Source organism: Eufriesea mexicana, unplaced genomic scaffold, assembly GCF_001483705.2.
Source record: "Eufriesea mexicana isolate 0111107269 unplaced genomic scaffold, ASM148370v2 scaffold6846, whole genome shotgun sequence".
Taxonomy (NCBI): domain Eukaryota; kingdom Metazoa; phylum Arthropoda; class Insecta; order Hymenoptera; family Apidae; genus Eufriesea; species Eufriesea mexicana.
Genome location: NW_016914693.1, coordinates 297,208 through 316,204, shown reverse-complemented (window position 1 = coordinate 316,204; position 18,997 = coordinate 297,208). Strand labels below are relative to the sequence as shown.

The following is an 18,997-nucleotide window of genomic DNA, read 5'->3' as shown; positions in this document are numbered from 1 at the left end:
AGCGCTCGAGTATTATACGAAACACTCGAACGCTCTAACGAAAACAAATCGAACGGAAGTCGTAAAATTTGTGAAAGGAAAGATTTAGCCAACGATGAGACATGAGTAAACCAACGACGAAGCATTCGAATATTGTACGAAATACTCGAATGCACAAACAATGAAAATTAGAATAAAGGAAATAGAATCTGAAAGAAGAAAGATAATTAAAACCTGAAACAAAAAATAATTAGTACCTGAAACAAAGAATTATTATTAAATTATTTAAGAGAATGGACAATGGCCACTGAATAGCCATTGATTTAGCCAACGATGATATACAAATAAACCAACGATGAAGCATTCGAATATTGTACAAAATATTCGAATGCACAAACAATGAAACCTAGAATAAAAGAAATAGAATCTGAAAGAAGATAATTAAAACCTGAAACAAAAAAAAAGAATATTAACGCGGACCTTCCGAAGTCAAACCGACAAATGGCTCGAACAGCCGCGCGTCGCTCCTTATATAGCCGCCGATCGGCCGAAGACCGGCGAAAATTTCCGAACTTCGCCGATTCCAATAATTGTCATCTTTCTGCTCTAATAGCCAATAATTTATTAATTTTTCTACATATACTGAAAGTTTACATTGTAAACAATTTGTTATTAACAATATTAATTTGTTATTAACAATCGGTGCAATAATTTATGCATTTTTTTGTAAATTATAGATACATTTTTACACAAGTACGCTGTAAGTTCAAGTAATATCCAATAATTTATTAATTATTTCACTTTTATTATTAATTTACGTTGTGAACAATTTGTTATTAACAATCGGTGCAATAATTTATTAATTTTCTTGTAAATTGTAGATAGATTTTTACGCAAGTACGCTGTAAGTTCAAATAATATCCAATAAGTTATTAATTTTTACACTTTTATTATTAATTTACATTGTGAACAATTTGTTGTTAACGTGTTATTGTTAATAATTAATATTATTCTACTCTTGAGTAGATTTCCAAGAAATCGTGTACTCATTTGCGCCGCCCAGAATCCAACGACATAACCTTCGAATAATTTTCAAAATGATCTATGCCGAAGAAGTGGAGGCCGAATTGTCCTTGACTATAATTTCTTCAAGATAAAACTCTGACAAGATTCTTCTGACATTTTCAACAGGTCTCTATCGATCCAAGGACATCGAATTCCAATATAATAATGGCGATACGTAATTTTGAAATGTTTCATGCTATCATGAAGAAATGTGACGCGAGGTAAGAGAGTCGAAAGTACGCAATCTCTATGAAAAATCACGGCATAGCCAGTGTCGAATATTTCTCAAAGGCACGGCATTCCCCTTGGTTTTTTCGAGGCGAAACTCGGGGTTGAATTTCGCGAACAAAGGCCATCGGGACGCATGCCCTTGCGGGACAACCTTTCGACCCTCGAACCGAGGAAAATAGGTCGATCGAGCGTCGCTTTGCCAGTAGACCCGGGTCTCGTCTTAGCCACGCGATAAGCTATCGGAGGCAAAGCAATCTGCGATAAACAGTGACGCTATGAAGAGGAAGCGTGACGACGTCGCGCCATGTAGTCCCTTATCGGTGATAGCAGAGGAGACTTGGAAGGCGAAGGTGAAGGAAACTGTTAAACCTCGGCGAGAGTTGCTCAACGACGAAAGTATCGAAAGGTCGGGTCGGAAACGGAATTAAAAGTTGACGGGAAATAAAGAATCCCGGGACATCGATCGTGGCAGCGGTCGAGATTAGCGTCGGGAAAGTATTCTCGTTTAAGAAGCACCGGGGAATTTTGAAGTTCCTGCAACGACTGAGAATCCTGACCGAACAAACTGCCTCCTCGCTCCTAATTACAGACGCCATTTTAATCGGCCAATCTCCTCGCTGCAATCGTTCCTCGACGCGTGGCTGCGCGACTTTAATCTTCCACTTGAGAATCGTTTCTCCAACTTTCCCTCCCAAACTTCTCCCTAATTTCCCCCGAATTTCTCGCGAATTTCTCGCGAATTTCTCACCAACATCGGACACGTTGAATTCCGCTGGAACACGCGACTGGAGACCCCGTGATCTGGCTTTCGTTGTTCCGCGACGCCTCGCGAATTCTCCTCGACCTTGGTCACACGCGTGCATCCCCGGGGAAATCATAAAGTTTTACGATATACGAGTTCGTGTATAAGTATGAACATCCAGGAAAGGCAGCGTCGATTGATCGCGGACCTATTAATCATCATCGTTGGGCGGTTGGAATTTCTGTCGAAATAATCGCGCGGAACTTCCATCGGGGTATAAATCATGCGCGGCTGCAACTTCGCCCCCACGGACAACGAATGGCCGGCAATATAATACTGTCCCGTACGCGATTAATAAGCGTGTGCAACCAACGTTCGTACCCTGGGCTATCAGTGGTTAAGGCACACAGGGTAACGCGAACACGAGTCGCAACGAAAAAGCGAAGCTAATAAATGTAGGTTAGTCCACGACGGCCATTGCCTCGCGACGTGCGTCGCAAGTTTACTGCACCTTTCAACCCCTTCTAATAAAGGGAGCGCCCGTAATAACGAAAAAATAAATTAAAAACATGGGAAAGCTCGAGAGTATGAAAAACTTTTTTCCTACGAATTTTCCTGCTCTTTCATCTTGTTTCTTTCTTTCCGCTTTTTCCACGGGATTCGCTACGTATCCCGTTCCAAAGAGATACACGTACCGTGGAATTCATGTTCCGTTGACAAAACGAAACGTGCTACGCGACCGGGATAAAACGATTCGAGACTCGAATTTTCAATTTAAAGTTTAATTAAATTCCAAGCCCGGGAAATTCGTCATTCGTTCGAATTTCCGTGCGGGGCGAGCTCGTATCGCGATTTTATGTAGTGTCTCGAGGGAACTTGCGTCTTCGAGGAAGACGGGGAAGATAGCGTGGTGAAAAGACGCGGGCCAAGAAAGGGGTTATCATCTAGAATTTATTAGCAGCAGACGTCGCGTCGGGCGGAAAGTAGGAAAAGCATCGCGGAGTCAAGAGGGAAGGTAATTGTATGGCCGTCGTTATACCGAAGCCGGATTTTATTTTCCAGAAGATGGCTCAAACGGGAAAGTCCTGAACTAATTAAATTACCTTCCCTGATTTCGCGAAGGGGGGAACGAAAGCGGCCAAATACATAAATGGTAACGAGGAAAATTATGCCTTTGGCCGATGCTTTCAGCTACTAGTGTTAAAAGTCAACGGGACTAAAAAAGTGCTCTCGCGGAACGTAGCGCGTTAACGTTGCCATTTTCGAACTTTAATTAGGATTTTAACGGGAAAGAGGGAATCGAACTGGTTTCACGTGCCACGGTCTCGTTCACGGGCTGCGCCTCCATTAAAGTTCGTTTATTCGAACCTATTATTCGAGCCGGCGAAAAAACTTCATACCTTTATCGTGCACATTTGTAGCAACATTGGATTTGACGCTTCCAATTAACTCCCGTCCCATAGATGCCGCATTTGTCCACGAGAGGCCGATTTAATGGCGCGATTGGTCACGCTAGCAGATAAAATTAGCATAGACATAAGTGGGCACGATTTTTTATAGCCGGTTAAACCGTCGTCCCCTCGACCGATGCTCATTGTCCCGCTATTATGTCACCGTCGCGGAGGGACATTAATTCGCCGTCGAAGGGTGGCTAATGTTATGCAAATTCCTCATTAACGGGCCAGCGCTTGGAACGTGGCGGTGTTCGTCGCGTGTAACGCGACCGTTCGTCGATTCTAACGTCACGGACCCGTTCGTTTAATTAATCCCGAAACGTTAACGATTTTCATCGCCGCGAATAATTGCCACGCGTGTACGGCCTCCTCCGATAGACATCTCGCGCTTACTTTCCTCGCGATAATCGAACGTCGCGCAAATTGCGAGCGTTCGTTAGTGTCCAAAAGAACGTGGATCTCGCGTGAAAGGCAGACGGAAAAGGGTAAAAGGGAAAAGTGCGCGGAAAAGCTTATTTCGTGGAGAATTATATCGGGGACTCCATCGAACGCTTGGCTGTCGGTGAATCAAAGGGTTGTCGATTAATTAACGCGCGGCAATGTGCTCCAGTTATCTCCGTTTCGATATTCCGTTGATAACGATCATTATTATCGCATTGTCTAAGTACCGGCGGCTTGTCAAGCGTGTCACCACTAATTGTCGCTTTCGTAGGCCCAGTGTTCCCGCTAATTGCATTCCTTACTCAATTTCCATTACAGAATGGCCTACGCTGACACGTATCTCCACGAGGACTGACAACTTTACAGGAGATCCCAGAACCTGTGTTGGCTCCGATCAAGATACCGTCGGACGAAGGTGTAGCCCGCGCTAAGTGGTGTCTTCTCGTGTGCCCCATTGTTGCCGAAACGGTTAAGTTAATCCCGCTGTTCGATCCTGCCGATAGACTCCGGTGTTAAATGAGGATTAGCGCGGTGACTGGACGAGATTTAAGGACAGGCTGCTCGATCTCCGAGAAGAAGAGGACTCGATCCTGCGAGCTGTCGTTCCTCTTCTTCGTACCAATAGCCAGCCAATCGTTGGCTCGATCGGATTTCCTCCCAGCCGATTCACCAATAGCCGTGAAAAAAGTCTGCCCCCAGCCGAGGGAATATCGGTAGATCGGTATCGGGATCCGTTAAAGTGACGTTAAAAGGCGCGCAGGAACGCCTTGGAACATCTTGGAACGTCTTGGAACGCGTGGTCACTCCGAGGATCGACGAATCGGAACGTTTCCGATGTCTTCTGCGCAGAAAATTCCTATGCCTATCCCTTGATCCGGGAATAAAGAAATCGAGTGAACGTAAGACACGATTTAACCCGGATCTCTGGTCTAGCTCAGCGTCCTAGGGAAAATCAATACCTGGACAACCCCGAGGAAACAATCTTCAACCACGGGGAATACCCTCCACTTTTGCTAACGAGAAGCATCACGAGCCATGTCCCTGGATCTGCGGTCACGAAATGTCGCAAGAGGTATCCACCGACGAATTCCACGTCGATCGAACCTCGTCATTGGCCGCGTGGTTCGTTCGATTGTATCCAGGTTCCTCGATTGGCTTCACCGGTACTACTGCAATCGAGACGACGGATCCAGTAAGCCGCTAGTAGATTAGATTTTGCCTCGCTCAGGCTAGTGTGTAATCATGGAACAGCTACAAATCTCCCGACCCTTCGTGACCAGCTGGAGGCTGCTCGACGGGTTTGTAGCCTGTTCAAAGGGTGCTTTCGTGTTCGTTCGTCGAGGTGGCCGCACACAATACGCGCTTTTTTCCTTTTTGCGACATCACCGCGAGCAATGCAAAGAGAATGTCGTTCCACGAGAGGGGAGACCGAAATTAAGTAGCCATTTCATGGTGCTAATTGTGACAAATAGGACGAAACGCGCAGACTTTACGATCCGCTATCAATCTCTGCGACTTCTGTTCTTCGTTTGGCATCCAACTCAGTTTAGGTTCGTTTGCCAACGTGTTCCAACCGATTCGACCTACTTTCTTAAGAAATTGAACCACCCAGTGGCTTCCATCGTTTCATTCGCTTATCCAATTAACCGATGGACATACTTAATGATCGCTGAGATCGCGATGTAACTAAAGATCAAAGATGGCGTGGTGTACCTTGTAATCGAGTTATTCGCTTGCATATGGCACTGGTACACCGTGCATATCTTATTACGTGACTGGCAATTTCGTACTGACAGTATGACGAAGAACGATATCAAAATTAAAATCCTTTTAAATAGATTATAACCCTGTCATCGTGTTCAATTGCATCCTACGTAACTCTTCCACCATGTTCCTGCTTAAAAATTCCTACCTTTTTATTTATTTTTAATTAAATTGCCCATTCTTTCGTCCGTAGACATTTTCAAAATCCTTTCTTCGCGTTTCTTCGTGGAATAATAGGTACAGAATCTCCCAAAATCAGCCGCCATTATCGACTCGCAATTATTTCCAAAGCAATCGCGTGGCTGAGATTATCAGGCACTCGAGATTTCGACACGCGAGATAAGAGACCGTGCTACTTCTGCTCCACAGTTCGTTGCACCTAGTCTACGACTGTTGCCAAGCGCTTCGGAATATCTTCTTGAAGGTGAAGACACGTCTTTTTGCGCACACTGGTCCACGTGTCGATGTGTCCGTGAGCACTTTCGCTCACGGACACGTCTCTCCGCGCGTCAGTCCCAGACGAATAATTAATACGTAATTAACAAATAATTAAATGGATGATCGCCAAAGTCATTAGCCGTTGTAACACTAATTAAACGATTGATTATCGACATCCGGTACACGCCTACGGAGCGTCACGTCCGTCAATCGAGGAATTAAAATCACGCACGAAACGCGGGATTTTAATTACTCTGATCGAAGGATCGATCGTAGGGTGAATTTACATAGCAACACGAGGATGATATATCAACGAGAAGATTAATTTGATCCGCGATCGCGAAAGTGTGTTACGCTCACCCGTTATAGTCCGTAATAAGGCAGAGTTTTCTCAACAGGCTCAGTGGTCTAGGGGTATGATTCTCGCTTTGGGTGCGAGAGGTCCCGGGTTCAAATCCCGGCTGAGCCCAATTTTTTTTTCTCCCGACCACCGATGCATTCCTCGTCGTTGCTACCTGCCACTACCCTGTATCGCTCGTAATACGAACGCGTCCTGCGATTTAAGGACACGATGCTTTCCGGTCAGAAGACATATCTCAGCAGTGCCGAGTGCATCTCCGTTTCTTCCGCGAAGTTCATCCGCGTTTCGAGCAACTGTCCCGCCGCCACTCTCGAGCTTGCAACTTTCCGGATCGAATGGCGAAAGCTTGGAGAAAAGCACGGAAAGATGGAGAATAATTTACTCGAATTATATTATTTAATCGCTCGTCGAGGAATAATTACCTCAGCGAATTCGTCACGAATTGTTTTTCTCCAAGTTCTCGGGAAATGAACTCGCACAAAAATGAACTCGTGTACGCTCCGTTTATCAAGCATTAAATTTTCATGCCTCGAGCATCCACAACATCCTCCGCGCCGAGATTTCCGCGTATCATCGCATACCTACGAGTCGACTAAACAGTTACCAGCAGCAGTAGCTCGTAAATCAATCCGCGCCACGGTCGCGGCAGATGCTCATTTGCATTCCGTCTTTTATTATTTTGTTATCCCCGCGCTACCTGACAGTCATCTCAGTCGCAAATGTGATATTATGCGTGCACGCGCGTGCGAGGTTATGTCCTACGTTATATTCCATGATTAAAACGAGGAACGAAGGAACGTTAGGTTTACATTGCGAATAATGGGCCTCGAACTGGAACTATAACAACGTAATTAGCACCACTCGTTTAATAAACGAGATCGAATGACGAATAAATTTCACGGACGGGAAAGCAGGTGGAACTTAAAAACTGGGAAATTAAGTTTAACCTGCAATTATTGCGAGAGTCTTTTTTCCCCGAGCTCGATCGTTAACCCTTCGGCGCCATGAACACCGAAGCATCCGACGTCACGGTCGGCCACGTTTTCCGGTTAAACCGAATCGCCAGAGCCTTGGGTAATTTCCTGAAAGCTGAATTAGACGCACGCAGATGCGTGGGACACGCGTGCTTCACGGTCTAACAGGAAAATCAAACGATACACAGGTAAGGCGACAGGGCGAGGCACCTGCCACGTGTAACGATCGCCTAATGACTCGTCGAAACTCTGTCTCTATTATTCTTCGTTGGAAGCCTCGGTAAACCGGGTCACCTCGCGGAAGTCGCTGTTCCAGATACGTACAACGGACAACCCGTCTGTTCGAGTTTAAGAAATTCCCTCGTAGATAAGATTCTCTTCTTCGGATCGAATCCGACGATGGAAAATGTTGGGTGAAGTCGTAACAACGAGAAGGAACAATTCGCCAGCTTTTCGCAGATGGAATTTCGACGAGGAAGCGACCCTAGCCAGAGTGCCAATAGAGTCCCTGTCGATTCGTGAATCGGTCCACGGCGATGACATGTCCTCGTGTTCGCAAGTTGTCGATGACCACCGAGCTATTCTCGTGAATCTGCCCGTGAATCGTGTGTGCGTTTCAAATCGAATTCAGACAAGAGATTTCCGTGTTTGTGGGCGGTGCAGCGAAATTATTCTCGCGTCATTGACCGAGCATAGCGAGCGTAGTTGAGCTGGCTAACAGTGTTGGTAATGCAGCCGATGGCACAATGGCTCTGCCTCACAATGAGAAAGCTGTGCACGATCGTAGATCTCCGCGTTTCTCCAAAACGTTTAGCTTTTGTGCGTCGTCATCGAAAGGCGGCGGCGGCGGCCGCCAAGTCGGTGAGAGGAGGAACAAAATGGCGCGCGCTGGTACCCAAGCGACCCGTAATAACGCGTTGTCTAGGACGCGCGGAAGGACGGAAACGTGGAATTTTCGTAGACACGAACGTGGCACGTGATACGTGTTTCAATTCGAATCGTGAAACACGGGAAACGATTCGTAATCGATGACACACGCGACGCAAATGTGGAACGTGCCGTCGAATGAAATAAATTCCGGAGGCTCGCTGCGATAAATATTCAGAAGGCTGTGCACGTAAATTAACCGGGGTCGTGAAGGGAGATAATAACGCGGCACGAGTTACTGACCTTAAAACCTATCGCGTAATCGAGTTCGCGACGTCCGTGAACCGGCGATATCAAAGATGCATGTATGTACAAACGTCGAGGTACGTACATAACAATATTGGACTAAGCGTGACAAACACGACATGTTTTCTCGTCATCGTGTATGTAAACCGCGGACCGCGATACAGACATGGACGCGTTAATCCGCGTAAATCTTTGACGAATTTTCAAATTTCACGTTGCCACGCTCGACTCGAATCAATTCCTATATGCACGCGAAGGATCACGTCCAGTTCTTCTTCCCTATATCGCGGAAAGAACGTTCTTTCCGTGTGAAAGAAATTCGTTACGGCACTCGTGCAGCGCTCGCGTTGCAGCTAAAAGGGATCACCGGCGTTGACGTTGAAACCGCGTCTCGCCATTGTCCGTCTGCCTGGCAAACACGAAAAAACGGTTTCAACTTTCGAGTGCCCGCACCGTCGTGTCGGTTCTCTGTTCGTCTTGTCACCAGTGCCTCCCCTTCGACGAGAGCTGAAGAGGCCGAGGCAACCCCCGCCATTCTGCGAGGCTCTCGAGTGCTGTCGCGCTGACTCTTTTCAACGTTGATCGAGCGCCTCTTCAGTGCGCATAAGATGAAATGAATTAGCGCTGCGGAAACCGGAAAGCCTCGGTTCAACCTCTCGCTTCGTCCCCTTTCCACGGTGACCGTCTCTCTCCCTTCCTCTCGTTTGTCCCTTTCCGGCCTCGTTCGGCCTCCCTTCGCCCTCTTTCCACCCCGTCGTTGTTTCGATCGTTGTTTCCAGGCGCGAGAACCGTTGCGGTTTCCCTTCCCAAAAGCTTCTACCACGGCTTTTCTCCAGTATCCCCGTGAACCGCTGGAACTCATTAATACCACTCACGGAGTGGACCCGTGACAGCGCGACGAATAGTCGGAGCAGAACTGGAAACGCATCGGACATCGGAACTCGCCTGGCTATTCGTTTCTGTTCCGCGAGGACAGCTCGCCGTCGCTTTATCGGGAATAAACGTCCCGGTAGGCCGATCTTTCTCATCGGCTGAATTATTCAACGTAGTCGTTTCCCTCTCGTCGGGCAAGAACGCTGAATCGATTGCAATATCGTTTGGCCGTTCACCGATACGGCTGAGGCCGATGGCAATCACCGCGTATCGCCACGTAATTACAATTCCAATAGTAATCAGCGGGACATAATCGTCGACGCGGCTGTGTTCCAGCTAATGGAATACCATAACCGCTCTGCCGCGGTTAAAACGATTAAAGCAACAGTCGATCGGTACGGGTTTCTCGCCAACTTTCCGCGTGTCTCACGGTTCCGAGCGTATCCTCGCGACGCGTCGCGCTGAAAACGCCACGAAGCATACGTGTTTAATGACATTAGAGAGCCGCGAGCTGTCTGGCCGGCAGCTACCAAGGTCCGTTTAAATCCCTTTCCCTAAGTTTCAATGACACAAAGTCGAAACGTGTCCAATTATCTGACTCCTCGTTAGCTGAAATCCCGCTAATTCCCGGCGTCCCTGGAAATCCACCTATCTACGCACACACTCTCGCCTGCCTGTCCAGGCCACGTTGGCTTTAGCACGGTTCAAATGTTAATAGATTTGTAAAGGAGCTCGCTTCCTGTATCTGCATATCGCTTGCATTACCAGAGATCGGATTGAATTTGAGGCGTGACGGGGCTGAACACGCGAGGCTCTGGAAAATTGAATTGCAACCCGGCTGCAGTCGCAGAATCATTTATGTCGATACAGAATTCGCCGGTCGTAATTGCACCACCGACGGTCGGGCTGCAAGCTTCTCGATGATCGGAGAAAGAACGAGACAGAACTGGACGCTATTTCGATGATTAAAGGAAGCCCCCGCGTACAAGTCCGCCATCGAGTTTGCCTTAAATCGTAATAAGGACCCGACGTGAAAGGTACGATAAGTAAGTTGATTACTCGTGTCCCGGGAAATCGCATTTTGGAAACGAGACGAACGGAGAACGGAGAATTCGCTGCACGCTAAAGCGATAATGCGATTACGGGACTGCAGTGCACCGTTTCGTCAGTTTGTTTCGTGCGGGGAAAAACAAGTTCTTTTATAGAGAGAAATACGAGAGAAACGAGCAAGACAGAATGCATCGTTATACATCTCGCGAGGTAAGGAACGTTTGCTAACTAATTCCCATGCCCGAGATTCTCGTGTCGTTCCGAGGAACTTTCGCGAAAAGAAATTTTTCCACGGATGAAAAAATTCCCGAGTAAATGGCAACGACAATTTCCATTGGACTATGCAATTAAAGGTGAACGCGAAATGCTATTCTCCTGGTATCTATATTTCTTTAACCGCCTATACAATAGTACCCCCTGTGATGCTAGAGCTTCTGCATCATAGAATATTTAATTCACCAGCGAAAATATAATTTATCTCGGAGACAATCAACTTTGCTTATGTTTAAACTTGTGTACACGCCTTAACACTAGATTTACGGTGGTGAGCTAATTCTTTTACATAAATAAGAGAGGAGAATCCTATTGGATTGCTATAGCCATTACAATTCTAATAGGATTTGACTGAGAAATTCAATTATTATATTGACATTTTCGACTAATATCGTGGTGAGCTAATCTTTTTAAATAAATAAGAGAGAAAAATCCTATTGGATTGTTATAGTCATTACAATTTGACGGAAGGGTTGCTCCAATTATACGATGGTAACAGATTTAGTTAACTTATATTAAGACTGTTAATATAATATATAATTGTTTTTAAATTAAACTAATCGTTAAAAAGAAAAGGCGCGTGGTTTCCTTTACCTGTCAATTTGACAGGCGTCCTTGGAAATAGGTATACAGATAGCGTCCGTAAACCTAGTGTTAATGACACGGTAGTCCGATCTAGACAAAGGAAAGAATTCGAACTGTAGAACGAATACACGCTAATCGCCTGAGAATATACAAATAGATTTACATATAATGTAATAGATGTCACGATTAGTACAATATGTACATATTCCAACAGAGATCAAGAATATCTTATAATTATAATTAATTTAACACGTTCACGTTGACGCTGGTTTCTGTATTTCTCGCTTTCATGCATTGCTTGTATTCAAATGCCCCAGGCTACTATTTTAATATACAGGTAGCCCTGCTACAACACAGCAACCTATAACACGGTTTCACTCTAACATAATAAGAAAATTGCAAGAACCTTTGTACAGCACTGTACTTTAACATGAGCAGTGACCAAGAAATTTATTAAATTAAAGTTGCGTTAAATTAAAATAATATTTTTGTCTCTTTTTTGTTTCGTGTTGTACATACATTTATATTTTTAATAAAAATTAAGTTGTTTATGTAGAATTAAAAAAAAATTGTTTTCAGTACATTTCCGGAACGTAACCCCCCTTTTTGTACTGGCTCTGGATCTCATACAACACGGCATTTTCTGTGAACCTATCTACCGTGTTATAGGAGGGTTACCTGTATTAACCTTTATATTTTGAGTCGTGTAAGTCAATTAAAAAGGAGACATATTACGTAAATAAAAAGTTTACACTGAACTTTTGTTCCGATGGAACATTCAAGTGCGAGCCACCAGTGGTAAACGCCGTTGTGAACGTGTTAAAGTTAGATTCCTTTATTTTTATCGTCAGTTTTAAATTAGCTTTATCGGATATATTATTTCATACTTTCTCAAGTATGCAAACATAGTCATTTGTCCGAATATTCTCGCAGTAAATAAATAAATAAACGAGTAAATAAAGTATACTTCTATCCAAACAGAGACATCGCGATTATGTGGATTATCGATCCGAGTCCTGACAATTTGTCCCTCTCGAAAGAGCAGTTCCATCAAATTCGAACTAAAGTGGCATGCACGTTAAAGGACCGCGAAATTCGCGACGAGTGAACGCTACAGCGACCACTAAACGTCCTGTAAACCAACGGACGGGGTCCTCAAAAGCACCGACCGCTCTTGCGTTTCACGCGAAGAGAAGCCTCTTCTCTCGACAAGAAAGAGGGAAACGAAGAAAGCGAGCAGACTCGCGAACCTGACAATTTTTTGATTCCGACTTTTCCCGCAGTCTCCGGCCCATTCATTCTTCTCGCCGCTGAACGAGGCAAGCAAGAACCTCCGAGTTCGTCGAAGATCCGTGAATGGGGCCCAGGACGACGAGAAGCGAAGAGAAAAAAAAAGGCAGCCGGTTTTCACGTTCGCACACCCGCTGCGAGCACGAAGTCGACACAAGTGTCCCATTGTCGATCGACGAGGATGCGAGAGTGCCTCCGGGCCTTTGTCGTCTCGCTCCTTAACACCATTAACTACGTTTTACCTTAAATTTAACCCAAAGTGGGGGCCTCTTGACAAATTTCCAGGATTTACGGCATCACGGCCGATTTCCCATCGACAATGGCGCCGCGCTCCGGTCATCGCGACTCTGGCTTTCGAGTGATCCTTCTACAACCTCTTGTCCTTCCTCCTCTCCGTCCTCTCTGCGACTCCTGCTCCTCGTCGGACCCCCTAATCCGTTTCATCGCGACCTGGCAGTCGGAAAATTGTTTCCCCGGAAGCTGATCACAATGCGATAACTCGCGCGGGTTAAACGGCGCCATTTTACCGTTCTAATTTCCGCAGAAATTAGTGGACATCGGGGTCGCTGAATGCTCGCTTGTTTGTGGAAATCCACGATGGAACTTTGCCGACCAAGTTCGTCTGTTTCGTGAAAGTCTTGGAGACTCGGGCTAATGCGAGTAATACGATGTCACTTTACTTTCATAGTTTCGGAGGAAATTAATAGACATTAGACTTGCTGAATCCTTGCTTGCTTAATCGAATCAACGACGAAAATCTTGTCGCGTTCGTCGATTTTGTAGTACGTCGTAAAGAATTAAAGTAAGTTACAGGAATTAACCCTTTGTACTCGAGAGGTGAGCTTCAGTCACCATTTCATAAAATTTGGAAGATCGATATTATTTAATATATCAAATTTAATGCAATGTAACAGTGTGCGAGGTATCGAAGTCAAATAATTTTACAATTCTATTATTATACAATTCTTTATTTACTGCTCGAAAAAGTATCGTCAGTGTTTTAATAGAGAATCTTTGATATTCTACTCTTCTCTAGTCAAAAAATCCTCGAGTGCAAAGGGTTAAATGACGTTGATTATGACGATGATTATTCGCCATCTAAATTACTAAACACTTGTCCATTTATAAGAATCTGCAATTTATCGCAACTGGCCGTCGGAAAATTCTCTCCTGGCGAGCTGATTATCTCGAATTAAACGACCTCTGCAATCGTAGTTTCGACTGAAATTAATGATCACCAAGATCGTTGAATGCTTGCTTATTTATGGTAGTTCATAGCGAGATTTCGTCGACGGAGTTTGGAAGATAAAGATAAGTCGCACGAGTTGAACAACGCTCCAATACATTTATATCTCCGGGAAGAATTAATGGCTGTCAAGATTGTTAAACACTTGCTTATTCATGAGAGTCCATGATGGAATTTCATCGAAAAAATTTCTCGATTTTGCTTGCAGTGAAAAATACAGATAACTCGAGCGAGTTGAACCAAGCTTACATTTGTAATTCCAGAAAGAATTCATGCCCATGTAGCTTGTCAAACGCTTGCTTATTTATAAGAACGTTGGCCAACAGAGGCACAGGTCTGAAATCGGGAAATTTGTTATACTATAATCTAAACTACGTCGCTGTTACGTTTGTAATTCTAGTAAGAATTAGTGGCCGTCAAGGTTGACAAGCGCTTGCCTATTGATGAGAGTGCTGACCAACAGAAGCACAGGTAAACGCGATTCTTTTTCCCGAATAGGCCATCGACAGCACGCGTTGTGGTCACTCAGATTGTCATCGATTTCATAAAATTACCGAAATCGGTAAATTTGTTATACTATAATCTAAACTACGTAACTGTTACGTTTGTAATTCTAGTAAGAATTAATGGCCGTCAAGGTTGACAAGCGCTTGCCTATTTATGAGAGTGCTGACCAACAGAAGCACAGGTAAACGCGATTCTTTTTCGCGAAAAGTCATTGGACAAAGCGCGTCGTGAACACTCAGAATATCACCGATTTTATAAAATTACCGAAATCGGGAAATCTGTATAATGCTATAATCTAAACTACGTAACTGTTACGTTTGTAATTCCAGTAAGAATTAATGGCCGTCAAGGTTGACAAGTGCTTGCCTATTTATGAGAGTGCTGACCAACAGAAGCACAGGTAAACGCGATTCTTTTTCGCGAAAAGTCATTGGACAAAGCGCGTCGTGAACACTCAGAATATCACCGATTTTATAAAATTACCGAAATCGGGAAATCTGTATAATGCTATAATCTAAACTACGTAACTGTTACGTTTGTAATTCCAGTAAGAATTAATGGCCGTCAAGGTTGACAAGTGCTTGCCTATTTATGAGAGTGCTGACCAACAGAAGCACAGGTAAACGCGATTCTTTTTCGCGAAAAGTCATTGGACAAAGCGCGTCGTGAACACTCAGAATATCACCGATTTTATAAAATTACCGAAATCGGGAAATCTGTATAATGCTATAATCTAAACTACGTAACTGTTACGTTTGTAATTCCAGTAAGAATTAATGGCCGTCAAGGTTGACAAGCGCTTGCTTATTTATGAGAATCCACGACGAACCTCCGTCAAATGAATTCGTCGCTTTCGCTAGCATCGGTAGAGACAGGTATTTGCATTTCGATTTTATCGGCGGCTCGTATCGAACGTCGACCTTTCGCTCGAAACTATATTTTATATCTGCAGGACTAAGGGACTTTTTTTGCCACGAAGATTTGTACCGCCAATAAATTTGCCGATACACCTCGACCCCGATAGATAAAGGCAACGTTGTTCCCCGTACACCTTTTGCTGATAAATAATCCGCACGGTGTAATGCTACTTTTTCCTACGAGCTTACCGCAATAACTCGCGCGGAAATCAATAGCCGGTGGTGGAGCGATGATTCACTGAGCATATCGTCGGGACTGAACTCTAAATCGCATCGCGAAATTGGCACGAAGGGTTATCGTGTTTTACGCGATGAAATATTTATCGATTACCAGCCGTTTAACGCGTAATTCTCGCGGACTGGCAAAGTTAGAGCTCCGTACGAGCGTACCGCCGAGATCGTTATCATGGCGGCCTCAAGTCCACAGCCATCGATCCTCATCGCCTATTAAATTTCGGCGAAACTGCACGGTTCCTCGAGCATCGTTTCGTAATGCCAATAAACAAACGCAAAGAACGTCGCATCCTGGCGAAATAAAATATATCGCGAGGGAAAAGCGACATCCATTACGCGAAGTATTCCGGAAGGTATTCAAAGTGGAAGGCCAGCGATAAATTCCAGTGATCTATTTTATTCTCCTTAAAATTATATCCAAAATATACAGCGATCTTTCCACCTGCGCTTCCTACAAAAATATATCTACAGTATTTACAAGGCTCGTAGAACGTATTTACAGCGATGTGGTTCGTGCACGTTTCAAGATGGCGGCTCTGGGACCAATGTAATCTTGGAAAAGATTACGCGAGCCTCGCGACAGGCGCAATCTCGGACCCGTATTTTATCTTCCTACGAATTGACGATCCTTTCCACGGTGTGCTTGGTGCACCCCATGCCCCTAAACACGGGCCCGACAGCAGTGTCCCGAATCGCGCTCTGATAAGCGGAGGATCCATCGATCCGTCTCTTTTTATCGTCCGATTCCTCCGACACGTCGACCATGTTCCTTTTCGAGCTCCTGGACAAATTGCGAACGTCCCTCTCGTAACCGACACGATCGGCCATCGCGTTCACCCGCGGCAGATTTAATTTCTCTTCCGTTTCCGGCGGAAGCCGCAGCGAGCTGTCCGTGACGGCCAACAAAGGGATCGATTGCTCGAAACGATCCACGGTGCAATTCGACGATTCCTCGTGTCCGATCGCGTCCACGGACTTGTCGATCGTGTCCGTCTTCTCGCCCTTCGCCGATCTCTCGTCCTCCTGCTCGCATTTCCGGCTCGACGAGTCGTCGCCGCAACCTTCTTTCCTCTTCCCGCACGTCCTCAGACAGCAACACTTCTGCGTCTGTCCGGACGGCAGATCTTCCTTCTTGTACTTGACCCGTCGGTTCTGGAACCAGATCTTCACTTGCTTCTCGGATAACCTGAGATTCGTCGCGATCTCGATCCGCCTGAGACGCGAGAGGTACATGTTGGATGCGAACTCGCGCTCCAGCTCCAATAATTGAGTGCTCGTGAAAGCCGTTCGGATCCTCTTGGAGCTGTTATTCATGGAATTCGGTGACTTTGGCGGCGGTGTCGGGGTGCTATTACGCGAAGGTGATTCGCTCGGTGCTGAAACATCTTTAAGAATGCGATAACGTTAGCGTGGAACATTTCCGTGGGACATTTCGCGGGTCATTTGGCGGAACGTTTGCGAGAAATTCGAGCTCGCGGGAAACAGCGAGTGATATTTACCGGAGAGTCTGCTCGTGCAGCTGTTTAAAGGCGATGGAGGACTCTGGCCAGGTACCGGAGGCAGGCTTCTCAGAGCGGGTGGGCTAATTGGAACCGGAACTGGCATTGCCGGTGGTCTTGGGACAGGTCTTATCGGCTGGTAGCCTAGTCCCAGGTTGAAGAAGTTGAACATATAGCTCGGCAATTGGTTGCCGTAATAGGGCAACGGATACGCAGGTGGCGAATTGTTCCCAATTAGCGAGTCCACCAGGAAACTTCGCGACATGTCGTCGAATTATCTTCTATTGCACGTGGAATTCGGCGCGATCCTCCTCGATCGAATTGAACAACACTCGTACTCGAAACACTGAACAGTACTGCGGTCACTTAAGCGTCGTTGTGCACAATCTCTCGTCGATTCACCGGGTATCACCTGGCCGTTTAAAGCGGATCAAACGTATCGTCCAATATCACCGAGGCCGTCGCTAACTTTTTAAGACTCTCCTTCTGAACCCCTCGAACGTCTCGAGTGGATATTCCGGGACGGTGAGTGGTACAGAGACGTGGAGATCCTCGCAGTTCGCTAGTATACCGTGCTCTGCACCCCAAAGACCACCGCACAAGAATATATACGGGGTGCTAACTCCACCCAGGGGTTGGTTTCCTTCGGGGCCCCTTTTGTACGGGGCCCCGCCCTTTCTCGAGGGTGCCCCTTTCGAGTCACCCCAAACGCGCGCGGGGACCAAGCGGCGTGCTTCCCTCGGGATCGACACCGAGTAGGGCATTTTCTCGCAACGCTAATTCGACGGGTGGCTAATATGTCCGGAAACTTTATACTGCCTCCGTGTGCCCATCTTTCCACTATTATTGGCCTACACAGTCTCTAACCCCAGCACTGTCCTCTTATTATACCCGCGCGCATTCGTTCCTCGCAATGATTTTGAAGTATAATTTTAAATTGGTGGAAACGATCCTCGGATCCGGTGGATACGGTCAGAGCAGGGCTTCATTCGAGTATCGTGAGTATTCTGTTTGTTTGTTTGCTCACGTGCGTCTGACACGACTGCTCGTGTGATTCTTTTCTAAATGAATGGTTTGAGTTTCCGATCTTCTGCCGCTGAAGGGGTGAAAGAGCAAAGGAAACACCGTGATTTCGTGTTCTCCTTATTTGTGTTTCGCGATCAGTGCGACGCAAGAATTTTCACGCGTCACGTGCAATTCTTTAAATTTTCTGTGTCTGATTTTGACACATTTCTCTTGCACAATGACAAACAAAAGAGATAACAGAGACGTTCTGGTGCGAGTGATATCTGTCTAATGTAATTTAAATAACAGAATTTCGATAATTAATCGATATATACGTCAAATAAAAATGGTTAAAAATTGCCGATTTAGATCCCGAGAGAAAGACGTCGAAGAATCTATACAGGCAATCAAGATAAGCTCGTAGGAGGAGACCATGGGATTGGCCCAGGTATCCAGCGTGTCCGAAGGAAGTGTCATTAGTGGTCTCCGCGAAGGTAAAATTGGAGGACATTTTACGGGAATCAGAGCGAACATTCGCAGAAGAAAAACCCTGCCACAGGTAACAGCCTTCGTTTTTCGTTTACTCGTTCGAGCGAATTTTCAGTCAGCGTGCTTCTCGTAAAATAATCAGACCGAAGTCGGAAGATAATTTCGTTAAAAGCATCATGCCTCGGAGTTCGATCAATTATCTGTAAAATGTGTTTACGATTCTCGACGATCCGCCTGTCAGCTCCTTCACGGAACCTATCGACTCTCTGAAAAGGTAACTTCGTTTCTGCTCGTATCGATATTCAATAACTTGGAAGATCCAAATCGAATCTCAAATCTACCCGAGGACCTGCAGCTTTTTCCATTCAACGATTTGCACTCCACGAGTATCCTGCGTCGCTCAACTA

General features: G+C 45.6%; 1 protein-coding gene and 1 non-coding gene across 2 annotated transcripts; one reads left to right on the top strand and one right to left on the bottom strand.

Moving 5' to 3' along the window:
* The first annotated feature begins 6,511 nt into the window (after window positions 1-6,511).
* On the top strand, window positions 6,512-6,583 carry TRNAP-UGG (transfer RNA proline (anticodon UGG)). The gene has a single exon. It is a non-coding gene; the product is annotated as a tRNA-Pro (tRNA).
* Window positions 6,584-16,183: 9,600 nt separating this feature from the next.
* On the bottom strand, window positions 16,184-17,361 carry LOC108552475 (GS homeobox 1). The gene is made up of 2 exons (XM_017907041.1): window positions 17,097-17,361; window positions 16,184-16,982 (listed from the first exon to the last, which is right to left on the bottom strand). The coding sequence occupies exons 1-2, from the start codon at window positions 17,359-17,361 to the stop codon at window positions 16,210-16,212; spliced, it is 1,038 nt and encodes a 345-aa protein (XP_017762530.1). The 3' UTR covers window positions 16,184-16,209.
* Between the last annotated feature and the right edge of the window lie 1,636 nt (window positions 17,362-18,997).

Excerpts from the sequence above, each read along its gene's own strand:
- LOC108552475 (XM_017907041.1), bottom strand. The coding sequence starts at position 17,361 with ATGTCGCGAAGTTTCCTGGTGGACTCGCTAATTGGGAACAATTCGCCA. Across the intron at positions 16,983-17,096 it reads CTGCACGAGCAGACTCTCCG|ATGTTTCAGCACCGAGCGAA; the intron begins GTAAATATCACT and ends GCATTCTTAAAG.